This window comes from Passer domesticus, chromosome 3 (genome assembly GCF_036417665.1).
Source record: "Passer domesticus isolate bPasDom1 chromosome 3, bPasDom1.hap1, whole genome shotgun sequence".
Taxonomy (NCBI): Eukaryota; Metazoa; Chordata; class Aves; order Passeriformes; family Passeridae; genus Passer; species Passer domesticus.
The window spans coordinates 43,681,095-43,703,348 of NC_087476.1; the positions used below are offsets into that span (position 1 = coordinate 43,681,095).

General features: G+C 39.7%; 1 protein-coding gene across 3 annotated transcripts in view; it reads left to right on the forward strand.

The window, feature by feature from the left end:
• The window catches only part of LIN28B (lin-28 homolog B), a 99,656-nt gene that overhangs the window by 56,512 nt on the left and 20,890 nt on the right, over positions 1-22,254 (forward strand). For all 3 annotated transcript variants that reach the window (XM_064412806.1, XM_064412807.1, XM_064412808.1), the window contains one exon: positions 581-765. In XM_064412806.1, the coding sequence (XP_064268876.1) occupies positions 581-765 (185 nt within the window). The remainder of the gene's footprint in view (positions 1-580; positions 766-22,254) is intronic.

Sequence of the window (22,254 nt, forward strand, 5' to 3'; positions counted from 1 at the left end):
GAATGAAAATATAAATCCATACATAAATCATGGTAGGTAGATTTTTGGTGTAGTCAACAGAAATTCAGCAGCTCACTAGGGATATTTGAATTGCCCATGTCAGCAGACTTTGTTCAGAGTGCCTTCCTCATGTCTCTCATGCTTGCTGTATCTTTGATTCATTTTCAGAGTAGTAGACCCATGTCTCAGATATAAAGAATGCAAATTATTAAAACTTTGATCATAAATTAGTTTGCTCTCTTTCCAGACCTTTTCACTTCCTGAGACATATTAAGAATTTTCAAGGGTTTTAAGAATACAGCATTTCTTCTGCTTCATCTGTAGCATTCAACACGGAAAAGGAAAATGTTATTTCAGTTTTGCTGATACTGAAAATAGGTTCTTTTTACTTGTTTAGTGTTGAATGGGGTTTTCAGTGTATCCAGGACTATAATTTGTATTATCATCTGCTACAGCTCATGCAGAGGAAACTGTTGCTCCACTTTTATGTGTTGTAGATGGGGTAATTTTTCCTGTCAATTATAAATGTAAATACTGTTTTTAAGGCAATGGTAACCAAGAATATTTTTCCTATTTACAGAGCAAGCTTTACATGGAAGGATTTAGAAGCCTAAAAGAAGGAGAACCTGTGGAATTTACTTTTAAGAAATCTTCCAAAGGCCTTGAATCAATACGGGTAACAGGCCCTGGTGGGAGCCCCTGTTTAGGAAGCGAACGACGACCCAAAGGGAAGACAGTACAAAAAAGAAAACCAAAGGGAGATAGGTAATTACCTTAGTTTGCTATTCCCTCTTTTTTTCCTTTTTCCTTTCAAGTTTTTCTTGAAATTATGTTTTCAGTATTTGTTTGTGAAAGGAAACCCTTCTATGCAAATTTGGCTTTTACATGTAGCTTAGTAATTTTATTAAAACTGTATCTATACAACTACATCAATCACCCACTGATTAGTTTTATTTGAGAAGGTTTTATTCAATTAGAGGAAGCCTGCAGAAGAATATAATATTATTTTGAAGATATTGCTATTAGACTGGAGAGGTCAGTCTGAATACAGGTGAAATAATGTCATGTTTAGGTGAGAATTGTGCATGCTAAACAGACTATCAAAACTATCATTAAACTGCATCATTATCATTAAACTAAGTTTTATATAGAAAAAAATGTAGGTGCTACAGTAAGAGTGAGTGAGCAGAGTATAAGGTGTTTCCAAAGGTTTTAATTCCTGGTGGTCTGAGGGGCTGTTGTAATAATGCTTTACAAATTTCAGGTTACTTTTGATTGCTGCACATCTCTCTACACATGTGCAGCAGTCTGACTTGCACTGCACTCTACCCTTGATTTTCTACTTCTGATGGCTTCAAGAAATTCTGAATCCTCTTCACTACAAAGCCACCTGCACCTAGTTCACCAAGGACAGCCTTTCTGCTCGAAAGCTAGCTTATTTATTTATTTGTTTAGGTGAATTCACCCTTTTTTCCTCATGCTGTTGCCCAGCTCAGACCTGTAATGACTGAGGCCAAGGGGAATACATACTTTGTGAGGATCCTACTAAGAACATCTAAACAGCCACGTTCTGCCTGCAGTATTTAATGTATGGCATGACTGAGAGGTGATGGCTCTCTTTCTTTGCACATTCTGAAGCAAAGAGTAGCTTAGGAAAGATAGGGTCACCTGGAAAGGCAATGTAGCCCATGTTTGAGAAATTTGGGATCAGGAACCTTTACTAGCTACAGATGAGCTCCACTTGTCCTCACCTCTGTTAAAAGGCTCTTTTTTTTTTTGTCCCCCCACCCTGTTTTTAATTTTTTTTTAAATTAAGGACTGGAGACAACATGATATTTGTCCCTCTTTCACCTTCTTTGTAAAAGCTAAGTGCCATAAACAAAATTTATTGCTGCTGTAACAGATCAGAGTCCATAACCACAACAAGGAGAGACTTTGTAAGCTGGACAAAGCTTTCTTTTTGATTATAGAGTCATGTTGCATGCAATGCCTGATTTTTTGTGCTTTGTTTTGTTTTGTTGGGTTTTTTTATTTCACCGTAGGATTTCAGTATTATTCTTATTTAAATCATTGGTTTTTCCCATGAATTCTAATTGCTAATCTGTTTAGAGTATTATCATTACCACTGTTCTTGATGTTTCATACTTTGGCAGCAAATAAAGGCCGCAGTCATGCTGGTGTGATCCTGTTTACCTATTTGTTGCACATGTATATGAAGGAAGACAGTCCTTGCTTCCTTGCTTCAAAAACCTTGACATTTAAATGGGCTGGTTGTAGGCAGTCAAGAAAGACTGCATATTGAAAGAGGCAGGGATTTGAACAATCTATAGTATACAGTGTAGTAAATGCAGGGGAAAGCTGTACTTTCCAGGTGGAATTCATCTCATCCTAGGGAAGCACATAAAATGTTGGGGTTGAATCTTACCTTACTGCTGTTTCTCTTCAGGGACTACAAAGGGATCCTAGCTCCAATCCTGTAGGTGCTTCCCTTACAAATCTCTAAAATGAAATGAGGTGAATTCTGCTTTCAATCATGTTTTTTCATAGCTGAAGCATAGAAAAAGTTGAACAGATATACCCTGAAAAACAGTGTGGGGGGCTGATCTATGAGACAGTGTACTCTCTAATGTTCACTTGCCTTTAAAAAAAGGGAAAATTTAAAATCAATTTGAATTAATTTGAATGTGAAAATGTGGGCAAAAACATCTACCCACTTCTGTCTCAGAATTCTTACACTTAAGTCATAAGACGCCAAAAAAGGCTGAAATTTGAAATGTTTGAAGTAGCATTGACATTATCACTCAGTGAAAAGCAGTGTCTTTGCTTGAAGGAAAATTAGTTTTGAATGCCTAGACAATAAAAAAGGTGCACCTCCAACATGTCTAGTAAAAAGTTTCTTGAAGATTGCTCTTGTACTGAGGACTGCCTCCATTTATGAAAGCTAATTCCAGCTTCTTGTGTTCATCTCTTTTTATCTTAGCAATGTTAAGAGTGTGAGGGCCCAGCCTCAGTGCATCCTTTTGTCTGGATCCCATTGGAATGGATTCTCTTACTCTTAATTACTGAGAGGAGTTAGAGATAGCAAAGATGGGGGGAGAAAAAAGGGAAAAGCAGCAATGACAGGGAGGAAAAAAAAGTCATGACACTGAGGCTTCCAGTATTGGTGGATTTTGTGAGGCTTCCATGGTAGACTGAGGGTCCCTGTAATTTGCAGTATTGTTGCTGTGGGGACATTGCTGTGATAATATTTGTGAGGAGTTGCATTGTAGCCAGCTGCAGCTTGCTTTGCAGGAGCTTTTAACACAATCCATACAAATGGAATTCCACAAAGCAGTGTGCTTTGCTCAATTTTGGAAGTGACTAACACAAAAGTGTGGTGTGCTGCTCTCTAGGAGTGACCATGGGGATCTGATGCAGAAAAGATAAAGTACTCTGAAACCACACTTAATCAAGTACTTAGTAACTTGTAGACACATCTGTGATTTAGAGTAGAACAAATTAAATCAGAACCTAACCCAACATCTCAGATTAGAATTGAGAGAAAAAAGGGAAGAAGGAAAAAATCATGCTAATTTTTTTTTTTTTGAGCAAGCACTCCCAGTGTTTCTATATCACTTAAAATGAAACCAGGTAAAGGACTGTTTCATGAGTTGTAATTATTTATATAGATGGGAGAATATTATTTAGTGCAGTGTACATTTAAATAATTTGACCCACAGACCTTTGGGACAATATTAATAAAGGAGCATGATGCTCACAGGACTAGACGCTAGAGTTATCTTTGGGGCCTAGAGGAATTACCCAGTAATATCTGTAAATATCTCTGCTAGGAGCTCAAACTTGGATACTTTTTCAGCAGAGTGTCTGTTATGCTGTATTTGCTTAGCTTGGCACTTGCTTCATGTGGAGTGTTTTGGGGGAGATAGGGAACTTGACAACTTTCTTTTTTTTTTCCTTTTTTGGTTTTGAAATCTTTACACCAAATGGAAGTAATAAAATAAAGCAAGAAGAAAAGAACAAGGAAGAAATAATTAAGATTATAACTTCATCTCAGTTCTAATTTATGCCATTTCAGTCCTCTGATACCTTCTGCTAACATCACTCTTGCGGCAGGGAAACTTTCTAGTACAGGTGACCTGTGTCAGTAAGTGGTTTAGATTTAAACATGTAATAAATAAGTGCTGCATTGTGAGATTGGACATTGGCATGAAACATTTCACTGGCTTGGTTTATAGTGCAGCCCTGCAAGTGAGCAGTGAGGAAGGGATTTGGGAGCTGCTTAAAAAGATGGAGCTCACAGAACCATTGCCGGTGGATAAATGGTGATGCTGAATTACACCCTGGGATAAGACTGGTGAAACAGCCATGTATTTGTAGCTCAGCTGGCTAAACAGTAATGAGTGCTGCAGCATGGATACAGCACTTTGAAAACTTTTTTTCCAATACAGATAAATATGAAGGAGGAACAATTAGAAAAGAAGTAGGTTTGTGTTAAGATGTTATAAATGGTGTTCACCAGTAACTCTTGAATGTGACCAAACCCATAATTTTCAAATGAAGAAGAACATGGTTCTAAACCACCCACAAGGTGGAAATACAGCCACTTAGGGAAGGAGGGGTTGTAATTAAATAATATAATTCTCCCTGGGTGAACTGTCACTTAAAACTAGTTTGTGTCTGAGTCAGACAGAAAATGGTTTTAATATCTGAAGACATTTTGTGGGTGATCTGAAGTCAGACTATATTAAGAAAATCTTAAAGGTCTTCTTTAAAAGCTTGTGATCTGCACAAACAGCCACTATGCTGGTGTGATGCAGGAAGGGATGACACATGGTGGTATGCCATGGAGGACATTTAAATTAAAGTTAAATGGACTAGGAGAGCTAGTTTAGGACAACAAATTTACTTCAAACTTGATATTATCTCAATTCCATCTCTACTGATTGAATCACACTCAAGTGTATAATCTAATTTTCATAGAAAAGCCTCCTATGGCTTGAACCAAGCAGGTTTTTGTGAAGGAGATATGTGAATAATGGGAGTGGTATGGGCTGGGGAGGAGAACCCTGAGCTAGTACCAATGTGGGAGAAGCACGTAAAACCCGTGCTCAGCAGATGGGTGGGGAAAGCCTGTCAGTCCCTCTGCTGAGAGTAAGCAAGGCCAGGCTGGTTGTCACCACACACAGCTCCAACAAAGGGATAAATCCACTTGGCCAGCCCCAGGGACCCACTTTGGGCAGGTCCTGAACAGCACTGGGGTGAAGTGGGGAACGGGCAAACTGAGTCATCCAAACAGGGAAATGGACAACAAGTTCAGGGAGTTGGCACAAAATGGTGTCAGCCTGTTACAGCCTCTTCAATGCAGATTGCATTCACAGTTCTGCCATTTTCTAAAGAGGAGGCTGACACACAAGTAATGCAAAAATTGCATGGTTTGCACCAGTTTCTTAGAAATACAACCTTGCATAAGGACCTTACTCAAGGGTGGTGTTTCAGCAATTAGAACATGAACCCCTCCTCCTTGGCTCCCTTGCACCTGGTATCAGATGACAAGAATCTCTTCATTCCAATTTTTATTCTTGCTTTTCCTATTTTTCAAGCATAGGGCATTTTCTTGACTGTTTGCTCTTTCCCTGCATCATAATGTTTTTGTTGGGTGTTTAGTTGCTCTTTCCAATATCGTCTGAGACAACCTTTTAAACTTAGAATGGGAAGACAGCCATCACTTTGTTCTCTTATGTGAAAATTGCCATATGAAATGAGGTCCCTCTGGCCTACTATCATCTTTCCAACACAGGCACATATTTAAGGAGAGACTGTGAAAAATAGGGAGGTATAGCATTCTATCTCTGGCAATAGTGGTTTAAGCATTCTTTCAGTATCAACAACCAATCTGCAAAAGACAAGTAGATGAAGTGTTAAAACTGAATGTGCTGGATGCAACTTCCTTTTGGATCCTCAAACAAAGCTTGGTATTATTTGTGCAGTTTTATAGAGTTAACAATTTGCATGTTTAGACAATGGGCTAGAATGGGGATAAACCACTCTGAGTTATGCATCCTTACATAGTTTTAGGATTGATATTTGCTGACTGTGCCATAATAAGCCACTAAACTGACATGAAGTGCTTGTAACAGAAACTGCAGAATTCTGAATTTAAAAAAATTAAAAAGAAGACAAAAAAACACCTTGAGAGCTTTGTACACTCCAGGTACTTTAAGAAGGTTTTATCTTCACAGGGCTACAAACCTTGGGGACAAAGTTTTTCATCCTTTTTTTTTTCCCCTCAGGTTGGCAACACTTTGGAAGTTTTAGCAACATTTTCGGTTTTCCAAGAGTGAGATAAAACCAGAACATCAGAGGGTTTTGTTGGTAGGGTTAAAAAGTAGGTAACTTTATAAAATAGCTACCACTTGGTGCTGTGGATTGGAGGCTTGAAAGCTGGCTTGGAGATGGATCTCTAGGGCAGGAGGTTAATCTTTGCTCGTCTTTGTGCAGACCCATCCAAGTCTTAAGTCAGAAGCCTCTGAAAAGTGTTACTGCATATATTCATTAGACAGCCCTTGTTAAAATCTACATCATCCGTCTGTGTTTAAAGGGAGCTCAGCAGTCCCAGCCCTCCTGCTTAACAAACACACAGTGTGCTTCCAGGACTTGGTCTGTCCAGTCTAAGAACAGAATCAGATCTTCAAGAACAAGTATTTTTTGCATGAAAAGAAAAAAAAAAGAAAAGTAAGTGACTTAAGGGAGAAAATAGAAAACAGCTGCCACTGTTTGGTGTGTATAGCTCTCAAAACCTATGGACCACACCCTATGTGTCATGATTTCTTCTCTGGTACAGGGTGTAACTAAACCAGTCTTCCTGAAATGCCTGGTGTAGAGCTATGGGAAAGTGTTCCAGAGTGAGAGCAGAAGCAGGATTTCATCTGATCTTTTGGAAGACATCAGGCCACAACTAGGCTAGCTTCTACCAGCGTACAGCACTGGGAGCTGCCTTTCTCAAAAGATGCTGGATTTCTCTTCCATAATTCTGTAGCTCAAACAGTCAGGAGCCAGGATGCAGAGCTGAAAGATCAGTGCTTGCGTGTTGAAGCAAACTGTAGAAATGATTACAGTTGTGAATAACAACATGTAGAATATTTGAATATAAGGTTCTGTTTTTCAGAAGACATGGAAGAAATCCCATTCAAAATTTTAAATCATGGTTAGATTTGCAAAGCCAAGTGGCCATAGTTAGATGCAGGCTACAAAGCTTAATTTGATCCAAGGTTGGTTAGATATTTTGGGGTACCCTGGCACACTGTAATGTGCTGGGTGCTTATACAAGCAGTTCCTCATTCATTTGAAAGTCCATTTTCTGATTTCAGACAATTTAACTACCAAATTAATCACAAGGCCACTTAAAGTAAAATCTCTTTTCAGATCCTCCATTGCTGGTGTGCTTGCATGACCATGCCGTGTTTCAGCCTGCACACCTGGGTGCAACTACCAAATTAATCACAAGGCCACTTAAAGTAAAATCTCTTTTCAGATCCTCCATTGCTGGTGTGCTTGCATGACCATGCCGTGTTTCAGCCTGCACACCTGGGTGCAAGCAGGAATTGGGCTTTGCACTTAGGCCTACAAATCATCAAAACTTGCAAAAATATGTGCTGCCTTTCCATCATGTGTCTTCTGGTGGGGCTTTTCATGTGCTTCAAGTAACTGCAAATATCTGTGCCAAGGGAAGAGCCTGGAACCTGGTAGCCATGATACTGCCAGGCAATATCCAAGTGTGATTTTCATCTTTGCAAGCTTGATTTAAGAACAGAGTAGAACCTGAAAAAGTTTTTTGGTATCTGTTTGTATGCATGTGCAGTTGAGAAGAGAGAGGCCCCAAATTTTTCACAGTGTTTATAATAAGAAATCCAAATTTGATGCTAAAGTAAGTAGATTCAATTCTGAAAACATACCAGGAACAGATGAAGTGAGTAGGAAGGTGTCATTTCTATGCAGCCTCATGTAGAGTAAAGCTGTCCCTGCACAGCAGATGGGTTTCTTAAGTACATACACTGTTTTTGGAATGCAGAATATTTTTCTTTAATCGGATGTCTTCTCTAGGCCTCATGTTTTCTGACTATTCCACTCTCTTTCATCAAGGGGTGAGCTCTCTCTCACAGTAAACTCTCAGTGTATATTCAGGCCTTTGCCTGCACTGATACACCTAATGATCCCACTGCATTCTTACCTGTACTAATGATTGCACATACCAGAAGGAGTTCAGAAGCAAAAAAGATTTGAGAACTTTGCTCAATTTAACAGACATTATGCATAAATCCAGTAGAGTATATGTTAAAAGTATCTCAGTACATAATTTTCAAAAATCATTTTGTTTCTAAAAAATCTTCCTGATATAACTGGCATCTTCTTTAATTCAAATTTGTTTCTCAGTGTTTAATTTCTTACTACTATACTATATTCAAGTAGGCAAAAATAAACAACAAAGTGCATACATTTTCAGGGGCAAAATCAGTAAATACTTAATCTTGTGCTTTGAAAATAGTAGGGAAGAGAGCATTATTTGAAGATACTTTCCCGACTGTGAAAATTCGGTTTTTAAGTTGATACTGATCCTGGCTACAGACTGTGCTGCTTTCAGCTCATGTGACATGCTGTAGCTGTCAATGAACTGGGAGCAGACCTGCTCATGGGATAAGCTACCTTTTCAAAAGGTGCAGACTGCCTGTGCTGTATTTTATGACAGAAATATTCAGCATAATTAAACAATTAAACCCCAGATCTTCTATTTTAGGAAAACAATTGCATTTCCTTGCTTTTTTTTTTCCTAATATATGTTGCACTCCAGCATCACTTAGCAAACATACTCAAAACATGTAATAAATATACAACACTGAGGACAGATTGTAATGGTGATTCCTGTTGATGGAAATAATTGTCATGTATTTTGGCCTGTTGAAAAAGATGCCAAAACTTGAAAGCTGGAGAAAAATTAATTATAGCATAACTGCTAAATCAGATATCCCCGAAATATTGCCTCTGATTTACCACTGTGGATGAATCTGACGCTTTTTAGAAGGAATAAAAGTTCTGGAGCCCTTTAACTTCAAATTAATAAAGATTATGTGGTAATGTAATTCCAAATCACTACAGCTGTTTCTTTTATTAGCTGTGGCTTCATGTTTCTGTCCTTGACACTTAAAGATCAAACCTACTTAAATATGAATAATTTAAAATGTGAATTTACTTCAATATCTTATTTTGCCAAGAAGCTCAGCAGCTCATTATATAAGAGGAATGTGTCACGGAGGTAGTCATCTCCATAGTGGTGGTGCAGGCACGATGCTGCTCTTCCCACTGTGCAGCCCCCACCCCCAAAAGTGCACCTGTGCTGGAGCACTTGTCAAGCAGGTAATGACACACAGGCTGTGTCCTAAAAGAAGTCATGAGTCTGTAAGGGCATATTTACACAAGGACGTGGACTCTTATTTCAGGAAAAACATACCAGTGGAAGCCACCCCTGCACAGCAATGTGGCATCCTCCATCCAGATGAGTGGGACTTTGCAGTTGCTTCTTCTGGTTATGACAAGCTGCTCAGTGCAGAGACAGTGGAGCTCAAATAGAAATGTTCCTGTGGTATCCACAATCCCTCAGGCAGGGTAATAGGAAGGTATTTCAAGGATAAAAGGTAGGGTGAAGATTAGGAAGAAGCAGGAATAGGAAAACAAACACAGGGAAGATGAGGAAGGAGGTGCATGAGAAAGGATTTAAGGAAGGGAGAGCAAACCACTGAAAAGAGTGTCAATGTGAGAAGCCCAGATCTTTTCCAGGCTCCAAATGGTTGCTTCAATGCTGGTAGTTCTGCTGCTCTTCAGGGACTACAGAAAATCCTGAATCTCCCTACACACACAGTCAGGGATTCAACTGAATTTTCCTGCATTTTGAAAAATCACTGCAAGTCAAGAGCTGAAGCACAGGTGGTATGTGAACTCCTACTCTGCAGCCTTGCACAGCTATGGTGATTCCAGTGGATCTGGGAGAGTTGATCTGAAATAGCACTTTCTGTAATATTCTACTTACTGTGTGTTCCTTGTTTACCAGGTGACAAACATAACACATCTGGAGTTTGTTTTGCAGAACCACCAAATGCAGCCCTCACAGTTGCTCAGTTTGAGCTTAGCCTTAAATGCATATAAAGGTGCTATAAAACAATATGTGCTCCAAGGACACTGGTATTTCAAATGGGGCTCTTAGAATAATGCTCCTCCGGAAAATCATTTTGGCTTTTTTTTCTTGTGCTCCAGAATCCTGTGCATTTCTCTCTGAGACCAAACAAACCACACAATTTTGTAGAGACATTGCAAAGTAATTAATGTTTGTAGTGCACAAAGAGATCTTAGTGAGAGCCCCAAAATCAGTATTTTTTGTGTTCATGATTTAGCTGGATTTAGTGGTGAGTTCAAGCATTAAATTCAGTAGGCTAAGGAAAAAGGATACAATAATTTGTATTTCATGCAGCAGATGAGAAAAGGCGGTATAGGAGAACTCACATGTGGGTTCACAGGCTGTTATTGCAGTGTAAATTATTTCCATCTCTTTCAAATACTGAATTGGTAGATAATAGGATTTGTAGAAATTAGCCTGCATACTGCTCTCACTAGTTTGGGGATTTGGACTAGTTTTTGTTTGCACTGTAGGGCGAGGATGAAGAGAGTTCCAGGGAGGAAGTGGAACACTGCACAAGGGAGCAGAGGTGCCGTGGCCAGGCTGGAGGAATAGCGAACCAAGCATGGCATTATTGATTGGGAAGAGGGAGCTGGGTTTGCTCAGTAGCAGTGGAATAGTTAAGGAGGAAAGAGTTGTGAAAGTTCACTATGAAATATGGGAGTGAGCTAAACAATTTCTTGTCTTTGATCTCCATTAATTTATAATCTTGAGATGTTGAGTCTCCTGGCACTAGAGCTTTTACAATGAATAGCTGAAAGTACAAAAATTGATTTAAAATCTACTGGTCTTGAGTTGAATGGCTGCCTCTGTTACAGAAGTCACTTGGAGCTTCACCCTTTTAGCTGCTGGATAGTTCAAATGCTAAACATTTAATTTATTTTAGACAGCTCTGCAAACAACAGCTAACTACAGACTGCTCAATTAATGTTGCAATGGCCTTTGCATCAAAGTTTAACCAGAATGCTTTGATTTCTTTTAATGATAAATGAATATATTCTCACCAGTCTAAAAGGCTGAAATAGTTCAGTGTTTCAAGTTCAATTTCTGATTTGCTAGTGTTTAAAATTAGTATCTTTGCGTTTTTGTTATGCTAGACTAATAAGGTAAAACAAAACGATTGTGAGTGTGTGTCTGCCTGAGATGAGTTGTACTACAGAATTATGCAGAGTTACTTCTTCCATCAATGAGAAGGAGCCATCAATAGTTGCAATAGGATTAGAAGTTGTATGTAGCTCAGATGTAAGCCTATTAATTTACCTTTTTAAAGGTTTTGTTGTGTTTAAGTTCTTTCTCCCTAGTTTTTAAAAATCACTTCTTTTTAGTAAGTAAATGAAAAATCTCACCTTTCCTGTTTATCAGACTAATTTTTTAAGTTCTTATGTTTTGATATATTTTTTTGAAGAACAATGGTTAGCCATCAAATAATAATTGTTAGAAATATGTGCCTATACCTCCATTTAATAATTACATAAAATGTGTAAGTACTTTAATTTTTTAAGTAAAAAAATAATCCTTAGAGTGGATTTAATTTACTTGGTAAATAATTCAATGTGATTTTATGTTATTAAATGTGGGAATATCATTACTCACTTCACTAGTGAGAAATTCTAGAATTTTTGTCTTTACATTCATTGTAACATACAGATTTTATTTGGGTCCCAGAAATAATTTATCAAATCGTTCTTTCTTATTATCTCTGTGTTTCTACCTCCGTGGAGCCTCCTGAAGTTATCTTTCTCCTTTCCAATTTTATACATTTGTCTTATACATAGAAAAGAAACATCTGGCATTTTTTTTAATGAGTGCTGTTCGCTCATTGACCAAACAAGCTGCAAGGAATCTGTTGTGTGGTTGATTATTGCAAGAAAATGAGGTAGTTGTCTCACTAATAATCACTAAAATTTGTATTAACTGGTGCTGTTTCATTTACAGCAGCATGAGTCAGCTAATCTCATAGTTTCACCCTTACAGGAAAACAAATCGTGTTTAAAAATGCCTGGTGTGGAAAAATGGTACTTTCAAATGTAGAGATTAGAAACATTTAAAACTTACATATCTGTGGTTAAAGATGCCGACTCTTAATTCTCCCCTGTCTAGAGCTTTCCTTTTTTATCTTTGGAGTTCTGTCATTATTCCATGTCTATGCCTTTGGTTTATTTTTGTATCCTACAGAAATTAATTCAGATTGTTTAGATCCGGTCTTTTTAGAATATTTATGAATGCAATTTATCAACAAGTTTACATTTTATGCAGCCTGTGGAGCTGGATTTTGGAATTTGCTTTTTTAGTAGTTCTTTTGTGGAAGAGAAATCTTTCAGGCATGAATTGATAGTCCAGATCTTTTGAGGTCTGTCTGTGCTAACCTATGACCTCTGTTCTTAGGAGGTCAACATCTGAGGGCAGGAGATTAAGGCAGTTAAAAGATTGGAATGGGAACTGGAATGGAAAAATTAGCCAGCACATTTTGGGTGGAAAACATCAAAGTCATCAAACAATTTGCTTATTTTAAACTCAGTTTAAGGGTAACAAGCTAATTGTACTGTGTTTGTTGACGCAAGCAATTTATATTATTTGAGAACATTAACACTGAAGAATTTTTTTTTTACTGGAGAAACATAATGCCTTTGCAGCATAAATGCACTACATATTTTGTATTCTAAATGCTTTTGTGCAACATTTTTAGATAATAATTCAGGATCTGCTCATACAGTCTGTGTGCATTTAATTAGCTGTAGTGCTTACAAACAGCCATAGTAAGTGCTGTGGAACCTGAAACTTGCCTGTTGTCTGCTGAAGACCCCTTGCTGTTGTTGGAGAATGCAGGTGCTCTCAGTGCAAGGGAAAAATTACTCCCAAATTAAAATTTTCTAACTCCAATGTTTAAACTCATTTGTAAGCATCTCTCCTTGTTTCAGTTTTTGAAAAGTGAATTCCTTTCCCATACAAATTTGTGACCAAGACATGTTCTTTTATAGATTATAAATTGACTTACAAGAAAAGACACCATTGTCTCTTTGTTCTAGTCTGACATAGTTCAAAATTCATTAGTGTGTGTTTTTAGAAGAGTGACAACTTCATCTTTCATCTGTGCATTGATTTCAAAAATGTTATTATCTAGAAGAAGACACCTTCCCACATCTGAACAATTATGCAAGTTTAAGGATTTGTGTAAGCAATCACATTTTCTTCTTGGTTGTTTAAAGTGCAAATGAAAGTGGTTTCAGTATCATAGGCAAAAGCCAGAGTATTGTTTCAGCATGCAAACTCACCTAGCAGGAAAAAAAAACAAAACCAAAAGTTCCAGGTACCTCTCAGCCCAGGCTTTGACTCACAGCATGTGGATTATGGTACTGCTCCTATAGATATGGATGCTAATTAAATTAAAGTACTGTAATACAGTTAAACTCAAGTACTAAATTAAAGTACTGTAATACAGTTAAACTCAAGACGACAGCCATCTGTAAACCTCAGTGCAACCTTCACATGTTTTTTTGTTCTTTGAATAGTGGAGGATATGAGATTTAAGCCCCTTTGCAAGCTTATAACTTTACAAACTCTTCATCTAACTGTGAAAATCTTTTTGCAGCCTTTAGCTCTGATTTGCACCTGAGGGGAAATTGAACAATTTATCACCATAATTTCGTGTTCTTTCATGGAGGGAAGAGAAGGGAAAGCAGGAGGAGCTGCTGTGGCTGCAGCAGCCCATGGGCTGCTCCCAGGGGTGCAGGCACTGCTTTGTTTCCTTCCTGCCATTTCACTGGGCTGCTGGAGAAGCTCTGCCAGCTGCAGGGGTGGCTGTGCTCCACCATCCCAGAGGCACTGCCGGTCCTGGATGTGTCCTGCATCTTCACTGGTGCTGCCACAATGGCTGTGGCCTGCATCCCTAGGAGTGCCACAGGCACTGGGAATCAGAGAGCATTTGAAGGGGCAGAATCAACCCTGAAGGTTATTGCATCTTGGAGACCTGTTCCCTGTTTGAATTCTTGGGATAAAATGGGGTAGAGTATGATCAGCCATTTTGGGCTTCTTCCTTGTCAGCACTCTCTGTGGTTAAATAATCCATGGTTGGAGAGCCAATTCTGTTTTACAGAATGGTTTTGGTTACCCACTTGTGAGACCTCGTGAATCCTAGTGAAGGAACAGAAGACTTGTTAATTAGTAAAGAAAAAATGTTAACTACAAAGATAGTGTGCCTGACATGACTTAAGATAATTTTCTTGTTTGCCTGAGCCATTTCTACACCTTCCTTTTGTTCTCTATGTTTGCCAGTAAAATCTTCAATGCAATCCTTCTTAGCCATATAATACTTTAAGTCACTGTAGTTTTTTATTACAATAGTAATTGTGATTCTTGGCTATTTGAGAATTATTAGCGAGCAGTGATGCACACACATTTTTTGATCTGGAAGTTCTGCTCCCCAGGATTTTTATTGGATGTGTCTAGCCTCTTGTTTCACGATGTTTGGTGATTCAAGCATTCTGTCCACAAGCCTGCTTTTCTTAATATCTTTTGCCCACTCTTTAAAAGTAATCTGTAAATCAGATCGAAAACTACTCTAGTGTATACTCTCAAGGTGCTGGAGGTTTTTCACCCCTTAGCAATTGTGGCATTAGTTCTAAATGTGCTAAGTACTGCCTCCAAGTTTTGTGTGCAATAGCTGGCGGGGCAGAGTGGACTGCTTGCTGAGTTTGTGGAAGGGTAACTCAAAACTCAAGAAAGTTATAATGAAATTTTTGAATTACTTAAAAATTCATTTGATTTACTTATGATGAAACCCTGCTTTGTTTTTGTTTGGTCTTTTTTGAGAAATAGCTAGAGGGTATATCCTTGGTTCCCTCACATCTTCTTTTCGCAACAAAAAAATGCAGTAGAGGTAGACAAAACTGTTTAGAATTACTGCAAATAGTGTTTTTCAGGCTTATGTGTTTGTGAAGGTTGAAATTTCTGGCAGTGCAGCTGTGCAGGTTCCTGGCTGCAGACCCTGGTGCTCTTGGAATCAGTGTCTCCAAATGGACTCTGTAATTTTCCTCAGCTGAGTCACTTCCTTACCATGAACTGCCATAAAGAGATTATTACTTCTGCTTTGCTTTCTAGGGTTTAGCCTGCACTGCCCCCCTCCTTTTCAAAATAAGAACTCATCAGAAAACACTTTTTGTAGAAAGTTGAGTTCAGAGGATTTCAGAAAACTGGATTATTGGTGGCTTTTTTTTTAAGGGACCGTTGAGGTTTGTGTTCCTCATCTGTTTCTAGCTGCTGATTTGAGTAAGAAGCCAGCAAAAAAGCATGTTGGTTTTGTTTCTAAGTAGTGGTTGAAGTGTTTCCTACTGCCAGGAGAACATGAATGTCTAAGAGATACTTCAGGTGATAGCTATCCATAAAATCTTTGGAAGTATATGGTAATAAATCTAAGATGTCATGTATAAATTTTCTTCATGACCCAAATTTCTTGCTTAATTCTTGGATAAAATACAAATTAGTCAAATCTGAAAGCTTTTGAAATTGTCAGAATAAGTCTTTACACCAGTGTAAAGTCAAGATGCATTTTATAGAAAATTGACTTTAATTGTCAAGAGGAAAAACTAAGTATAAATCTGTTGTATACACGTGTTGTATACGTATATGTGGTATATACAACAGATTTAGGAAAGGTTGCCTCATGCTTTGAAGAAAGTGAGTGCCAAAAGAAAGATGACTTAGTAAGTTTTAAGGTATCAGCCAAAATGAAGCTACAAAAATGTAGCTATTTTAGCTTGCTCTCATTAGGCCAGGTAACAACAGAAAAGTCACATGCCCTTTTATCACCTGCAGTTTTGCCTGTGTAAGAAGGTCAGTAGAGAGTTTCCAAAAACCTGCAAAAAATTATTAAATTACAGATTCTGGTTGAGACTGTAAGTGAAAAACTGTATGAAGGTGGTGTTAGTACTGGAAATTAATTCATATGTGACACCGTATGCACACTAATCACTGTAGTGAAACATCCGGCTGCAATAAGGAGATGCTGTGTTGTAAGCAGGATTCCACCGTGTTCCCTTGCTATGGTAGCAGGTGGTAAATTTGCTTAAGCTTGCATATTTTGTTACATTGTAGAGTACTACAGTTTGTGTGTGGCATATAAATCTGTTTTCATTTAGCTTGGAAATATTTTCTTGAAGCAGATTCTCATTTAGTCAAAGAAAAAAAGATTCCACAGAAACAGGTTTATGTTTATTATTATTACTATTATTACTATTATTAATGAATTAAAACAAATCTGTTTCTTAAAAAGAGCACCTCTTTGTTAAATGATAGTTCAAGTTTGTCAGTTTAAAAATCCTTATTTCCTTGAAGCAGCCAGCTGTGACCTCTGAAATGGTTCATTCCAATCAGTGTGTAAAGGCTAAATCAGTACGTAAAAGCTAAATTAGGAGCAGAATCAGGATGGAAGTGAAGGTGGGGGTGTGAAGAACTGGAGATGGGAAGGAAATCTGGTAACAGGTATTACTGGATGTGAACGAGATAGTTTGTGGGACTGGGGCTGACTGAATAAAGAGAAGTGGTGGGTGGGCAATGTTCACCCCTTCATGACAGATGGAGGCAGTGCTGCTTCTGATCTGATGCTTTCTGTGGACTGATGACTTCCAGTGCTTGTAGGCAGGTCTGCAGCATGCTTCTGCCCCAAAGCAGGCCGTCTGTAGTGCTCACCTTCCTTTTACCTCCATTTCCCCCACAGAAAGCTAGAGAAGCTTCTTTAAAGTGAATATTTCGCATGATGCAGAGGGAGTACCAAACATGGGTTGGCTGCAAGCTGACCAAGAGAGCAAACAGCACAGGCTGTAGCTGAGTGCTTTGCACTCCTGGTCCAGGGTGCATGGCTGGCCAAGGCTCTGCTTGGCTGGGGTACAGCTCTGTGTTGGGACAGGCTGGGGGCTCACCCCCTTGTAGCCACCCAGGAGCCCCAGACACTCTGTGCTTGGGGATGTACAGTGTCTGTGAAAGCCAGCACGAATGAAAGCGTGCGTGGCACAGCTGTGGCTGCACTGAAGTCTGGTGAGGCAATGGTTTGGTGCTGAGAACGAGGTTCTCTGTAGGTGTGCTGTGACTGGAGTCGCAGGGTGCTCCCTCCTGGGAGGGGATGGGCTGCACTGGGCTCTCTGTGACAAGACAGCACTTGAAAAATTTCCCCTCTTGGTTTTCAGACAGGCAGCACTCATGACAATGGCAAACACAGGCTGAGACTGCTGAGATGGTCAAGCAATGTGGCCAGGAGAATTCTCCTGAGGATGCTGCAATAGACACAGCCCTGGAGACCAGTTTGGCAGAATGTGCCAGTAATACAATTCTGCACATGCCACAGTCTCTTTCCACAAGGGAAAAGAGCCACCCTGAAAGAAAGACAAAAATGGGGAAGGTATACAGGTGGCCTTGGCCCAACCCTAGGCCATACACTTTCTCAGAGGTATTCAAGACAGATTCTTTCAGATTTTAGAGTTAACGTGAAACTGCTTGCATCAGTAAGAGTTCTTAAATGTGCAGTAAATTGAGTAGATCTATTGTCAATGTAGGCACTGAACATCCTGAGATTTTTTTTTTCTTTATATGTACTTGTAAATCATATATGTATCATGTATATATATATGGAATATGTAGAGTGTAAACTTTCACCCACTGCTTCTGTATCTCATGCCTGTATCCATTAATACCTAGTTGGGTTTTCGGACTCTCGTCATCCCGTGTTGACATTCCTTGGGGACACATAGCTGGTGTTTAATTATGTCTGATCTAAGTTTGCCAAAACTCTCCCCAACAATTGCAGCAAAATTCTTCAGCCAGAACTGCTAGAGAGGCTGAAAGTAATGTAAATTTCAGAAAGCAATGCTTCTTTATGTATAAAACATACAAGGTTTTTTAGCTGTTGTTGATTTGTCTGCACTGCTCTGCACAAGCCGAAGTAATGGGAATCTCCAAGGTTCTGGACTGCGTTAGTAGATTGAATCCCTATTTATTATTTTTTCCTGAAGGGGAACTGTTACTTGAAAAGAAAGGGATGCTGCCCCTGACTCTGAAGCCAGGTCTCTGCCAGGGTGCAGTTTCAAATTACAGTGGCTGGGCAGCTGCCGGGCCCCCCTGCACCCACAGCCAGCCTTGTGGTCCTCTGCCTGCAGGGTCGCCGGTGCCGATCTAATTCCTCAGAGACCCACTTTGGGGAGCGTAACTGAGAACAAACTAATCCTGCAGAAACAAAAGGTACCGAGCAGCAAACGGATAGAGAGGTGACAGAGCGGGGGACGCCTCTCGGTAACAGCTCCATGCCTGGTGGGTTTGTGTGGAGTGAGAAACCCTACGGGCAGCTCGGCGTGAAACATGTTGTGCTCTCTGCTCAACGTGGCGGGGACATTCCCTGCTGGCGGCAGCTTTTTGGCCTCTGCAGTAGGAGCGATAGGAAGTCTGCCCTCACTGGTGGCAGGTGGTGATTTAAGAGCCAGCGGGGTTCATGGGAGGAAAGTGTCAGGAACACAAAACCCAGCAGGGAGTTGGGTTTGGCCTCCAAAAGGCCAGAGGTATAATTAGGCATCAGCAAGACCTCGCAGAGGGTTTGGGGAGTGTCCCAGGCGAGGTCTTTTCTATTTGAGCCTCCTCTGTCAGACTGCCAGTAGATCCCGCTGCACACGGCTCCCCACAAGAGCGACGGTCCCTGCTTTTTTGCAGGGCTCCAGCTTGTGGTTTCCCTGGCCAGGGAATGAAAACATGATGCAAAAAGCAATCCTACCTATTTTAGATGCTTTGGTGCCACCACACCATTAACTTGTCTCTGAAACTGTACAGTACCGGGAAGTTGGCAGCTGACTGGGAAGGTAAGCGGCATTCCTCAGCTCTGTGCCTGCATCCCTGTGGGGCTGGAGAGCAGCCTTTAAAAGCTGCAGTGCTCAGGCTTAACTCGCTGTTAACTTCCAGTCTGGAGTTCCAGTATGTCTGCAGTGGTCATTTCTCAGTTCCCTTCCTGCCTTTCAGCAGCTGCTCCTCAAAACTTGCAAACTGCAAGCAGTAGGGTTGGAGGAGTCAGCGTGTGGTGTCATCACAGCTCTTCCTTCCCTGCCAGCTTCCGCTAAACAATCTCTTTCATTTTTTTCTGCTTCTGTTGCATCAGTTTGAAGTGCTGTGAACGATGTGAAGACGATTGGAGATACATACTAAAACTAGCATTTCCCGTTGTAGTGTTCTGCTATTTCACATCAGTCATATTATCTGAAGGGTGTTACAGTTTCAGAGGTTCACTTGGGCACTTAAATGTACTAAAATTATAGCCTGCATTCTTCATGACAAGGGAAAAATTAACATAAGTTTCACATACAGTAACAGAAAACCATATTCTTTCCACCTGATTTTACCACATGCACCAATTACAGAGCATTTGTATGTCTTACAGAAGAAGTCAATATTTCAGGTTTCTTAATGACACATCTTCAAAGGAAGTTTTCCCACCAAATGGGAAGGATTATATCTAATCCTCACTTGAAGTTAGTAGTATGGTAATGCTGGAAGGCAGCCCTAAGTGTCAGTAACTTTGTGAAACTGTGTTTTCCAGGCTTCCAAAAAACAGGATTATATATTCCCTGGTATTTCCAGTTATGTGTATTTTCCTAGTCATTGCTAGGAATCATTGCTATAAAAATAGTGATTATTTTTATAAGTGCTGCTCAAGTATAAAAGTAAGTTATAAAATGCTACTTTGCAATGTTGAGATAGTAAACTGGCATTATTGTGAATCTTTCAATCACCCGCAGTTACTAAGAAAATTGAACAGGTATCTTAAAAAATTTCAAACAAACAACCAGTTCATTAAAAAAAAAAAAAATTATGGTAAAGCTCCAGAGTGATACTAATGTTATTCAGAGTTCCTTTTGTACAAAGAATGTGGTACTGGCAACTAAAGTCCTGATTTATTGATGACTTCCCTTTCTATAAGACAGCTTATGGTTTTCTTCTTGTCATCATCAGCAGCAGAGGAAAGTTACCAGCTGAACTAATTAATTCTGCAAGACTACATAGGAAAAATAATTTTGCAGCTATTTTTTTCTAACTGATACACATGTGATTTAAGCTCTGGAGGCAAGAGGCAGGGTAAGGTATGGAAATGCAGACAGCTGCCTCTGAAAGAAACAAAGCTTCAAGGAAGCTTAACATGCTGAAATCAAGGGGGGCACATAATCTCCATCCTAGGGTGCTAAAGTACTGAGTGTCACATCAGTCCAGGCTTATTAACAGCTTTTGCTTTGAGATATGGACTTAGGACTAAAAAATGTTCATGAAAAAAGGATATAGGAACTGCAGGCAATGACAATCCATCCTGTCCAATCTCAAAATATTTATGACAGCTTTGCATCCTGCTAGTAGAGAAGACATAAGAAAGTTAGAAAAAGTGGATGAAGTACAATGTTAGTTTATCAGTTCCAAATTGTGCCTTATTTTTTATTATTTATTTTATCTAGTATTTGTATTCTGTTAACTAGATCATTTTCTTTGATGGTGGAAATGTACTAAAGGTAGTCTGGCTTTCAAAAATGAACTGTTACAATGTGCAAAGGAAAATTATTAGTTAAAAGAAAGTTCATGTATTGGACTATGAAATAGGTGAAAAATAGTTTACTGAGCTTTACTTGGTTTTGAACCCTCCCCTGTAATTTATTATTTAGAAATAGAAATGGTTTTAACAACATCTCAAATATAAAAGTTTTGTGCCTCTCCCACTTATACCAGCACCACCACACAGGCAGCCTTTAAGCACAACAATAGTAAAGAAATATTCAAGTAAAAATACCTCTCCTAAGTTGCACCCTACTATTTATGTAAAAGACAAAGGGGTAAGGGACAGAATTTAAACTTGACATTTGTGGGGGAAAGCAGAAGTTATCACACCCTGCCTTTCCTGCTGGTGTGTCTCCTGCAGTTGGTCTTGGTCACTGGGGAACATTGGGGTAAATTGGTCTTCCCCTTTGCCTGCCAGCCATGGTTGGCCCCAAGTTTTTGTGTCAGGTTACAGGAAAGAGTTTGGCAGGAATTTTGCTGGTTTTGGGGAGCCCGTAGAACAGTGGAAGCAGCTCTTTGACAGCATGTAGAGCAGTTTGGGGAAAGAAGATAAATGATCAGGTTCTTTACTCCAGTTCATGCCTACAGCAGGCTAAGCTCTGCTGAGCTTCAGGTGCCTCCCGACTCCCCTTCCTAAAGGCACACAGACTAAGCGGGAATCAGGTAGTAGGATTTCCTTCCCTTCCTTGCTGTGCCAGTGTAGTGCAAAACAAACCATTTTAAACAGATCAGAGAATTTGCTCTAAAGTATTGATTATGGTTTCTCAGCTCTTTTAATAGCCTGATCAGCCTCAGTGTTGCCCAAAGCCTTTGTGCAGTTTCTGTAAGAACAGATAATTGTTTGCAGCATCCCTCTAGTGCCATTCACAGGTTGTGCTAACTGCACTGTCAAGTCCTCTGCAGAGAGGGGGGCACATTGTCTGATGCTCAGTGGTGCAATTCAGTAACTCCTGGCTGCTGCCTCCTTTTCCTGAAATGCAGTTTGCTTTCCTGATGGCAGGCCCATTGGGCAGGAAGGGCTGGAGTGATGGCTTTGTGTTTTTCTCATCCTGTGCAGCACAGCTGGAGTAGACTGGGAGAACAGTACTCCCCTCTCCCAAAATTATGTTATCTTGCACAGCAACTGGAAACCTGCTAGGCAGCCAGCTGTAGTCCCGTGGGTTTTCTATTACCTCTGTTAAGTCATGTGTTGCAGCTTTTCATCAGCAAATGTTTGACAATTCTGCATCATTGCACAGGCACTGCGAGGTATCATCTTCTACATCACCAATGCTGTACAAACGGGCTTGGCATGTAACGATTTGCAAGCACCCCCTTATTTCTCAGGCTGAGTCGTCTGCTGTGGGCTGTCTTTGCTCAAACTCCTCTTACTTCCTTTTTCATCTTAAAGGCACAAAAGGGGTCAAGACAGGGAAATTTGATCAAATTTTCAGAAGGCAATGGTCATTAACAAAAATGATGCGCTC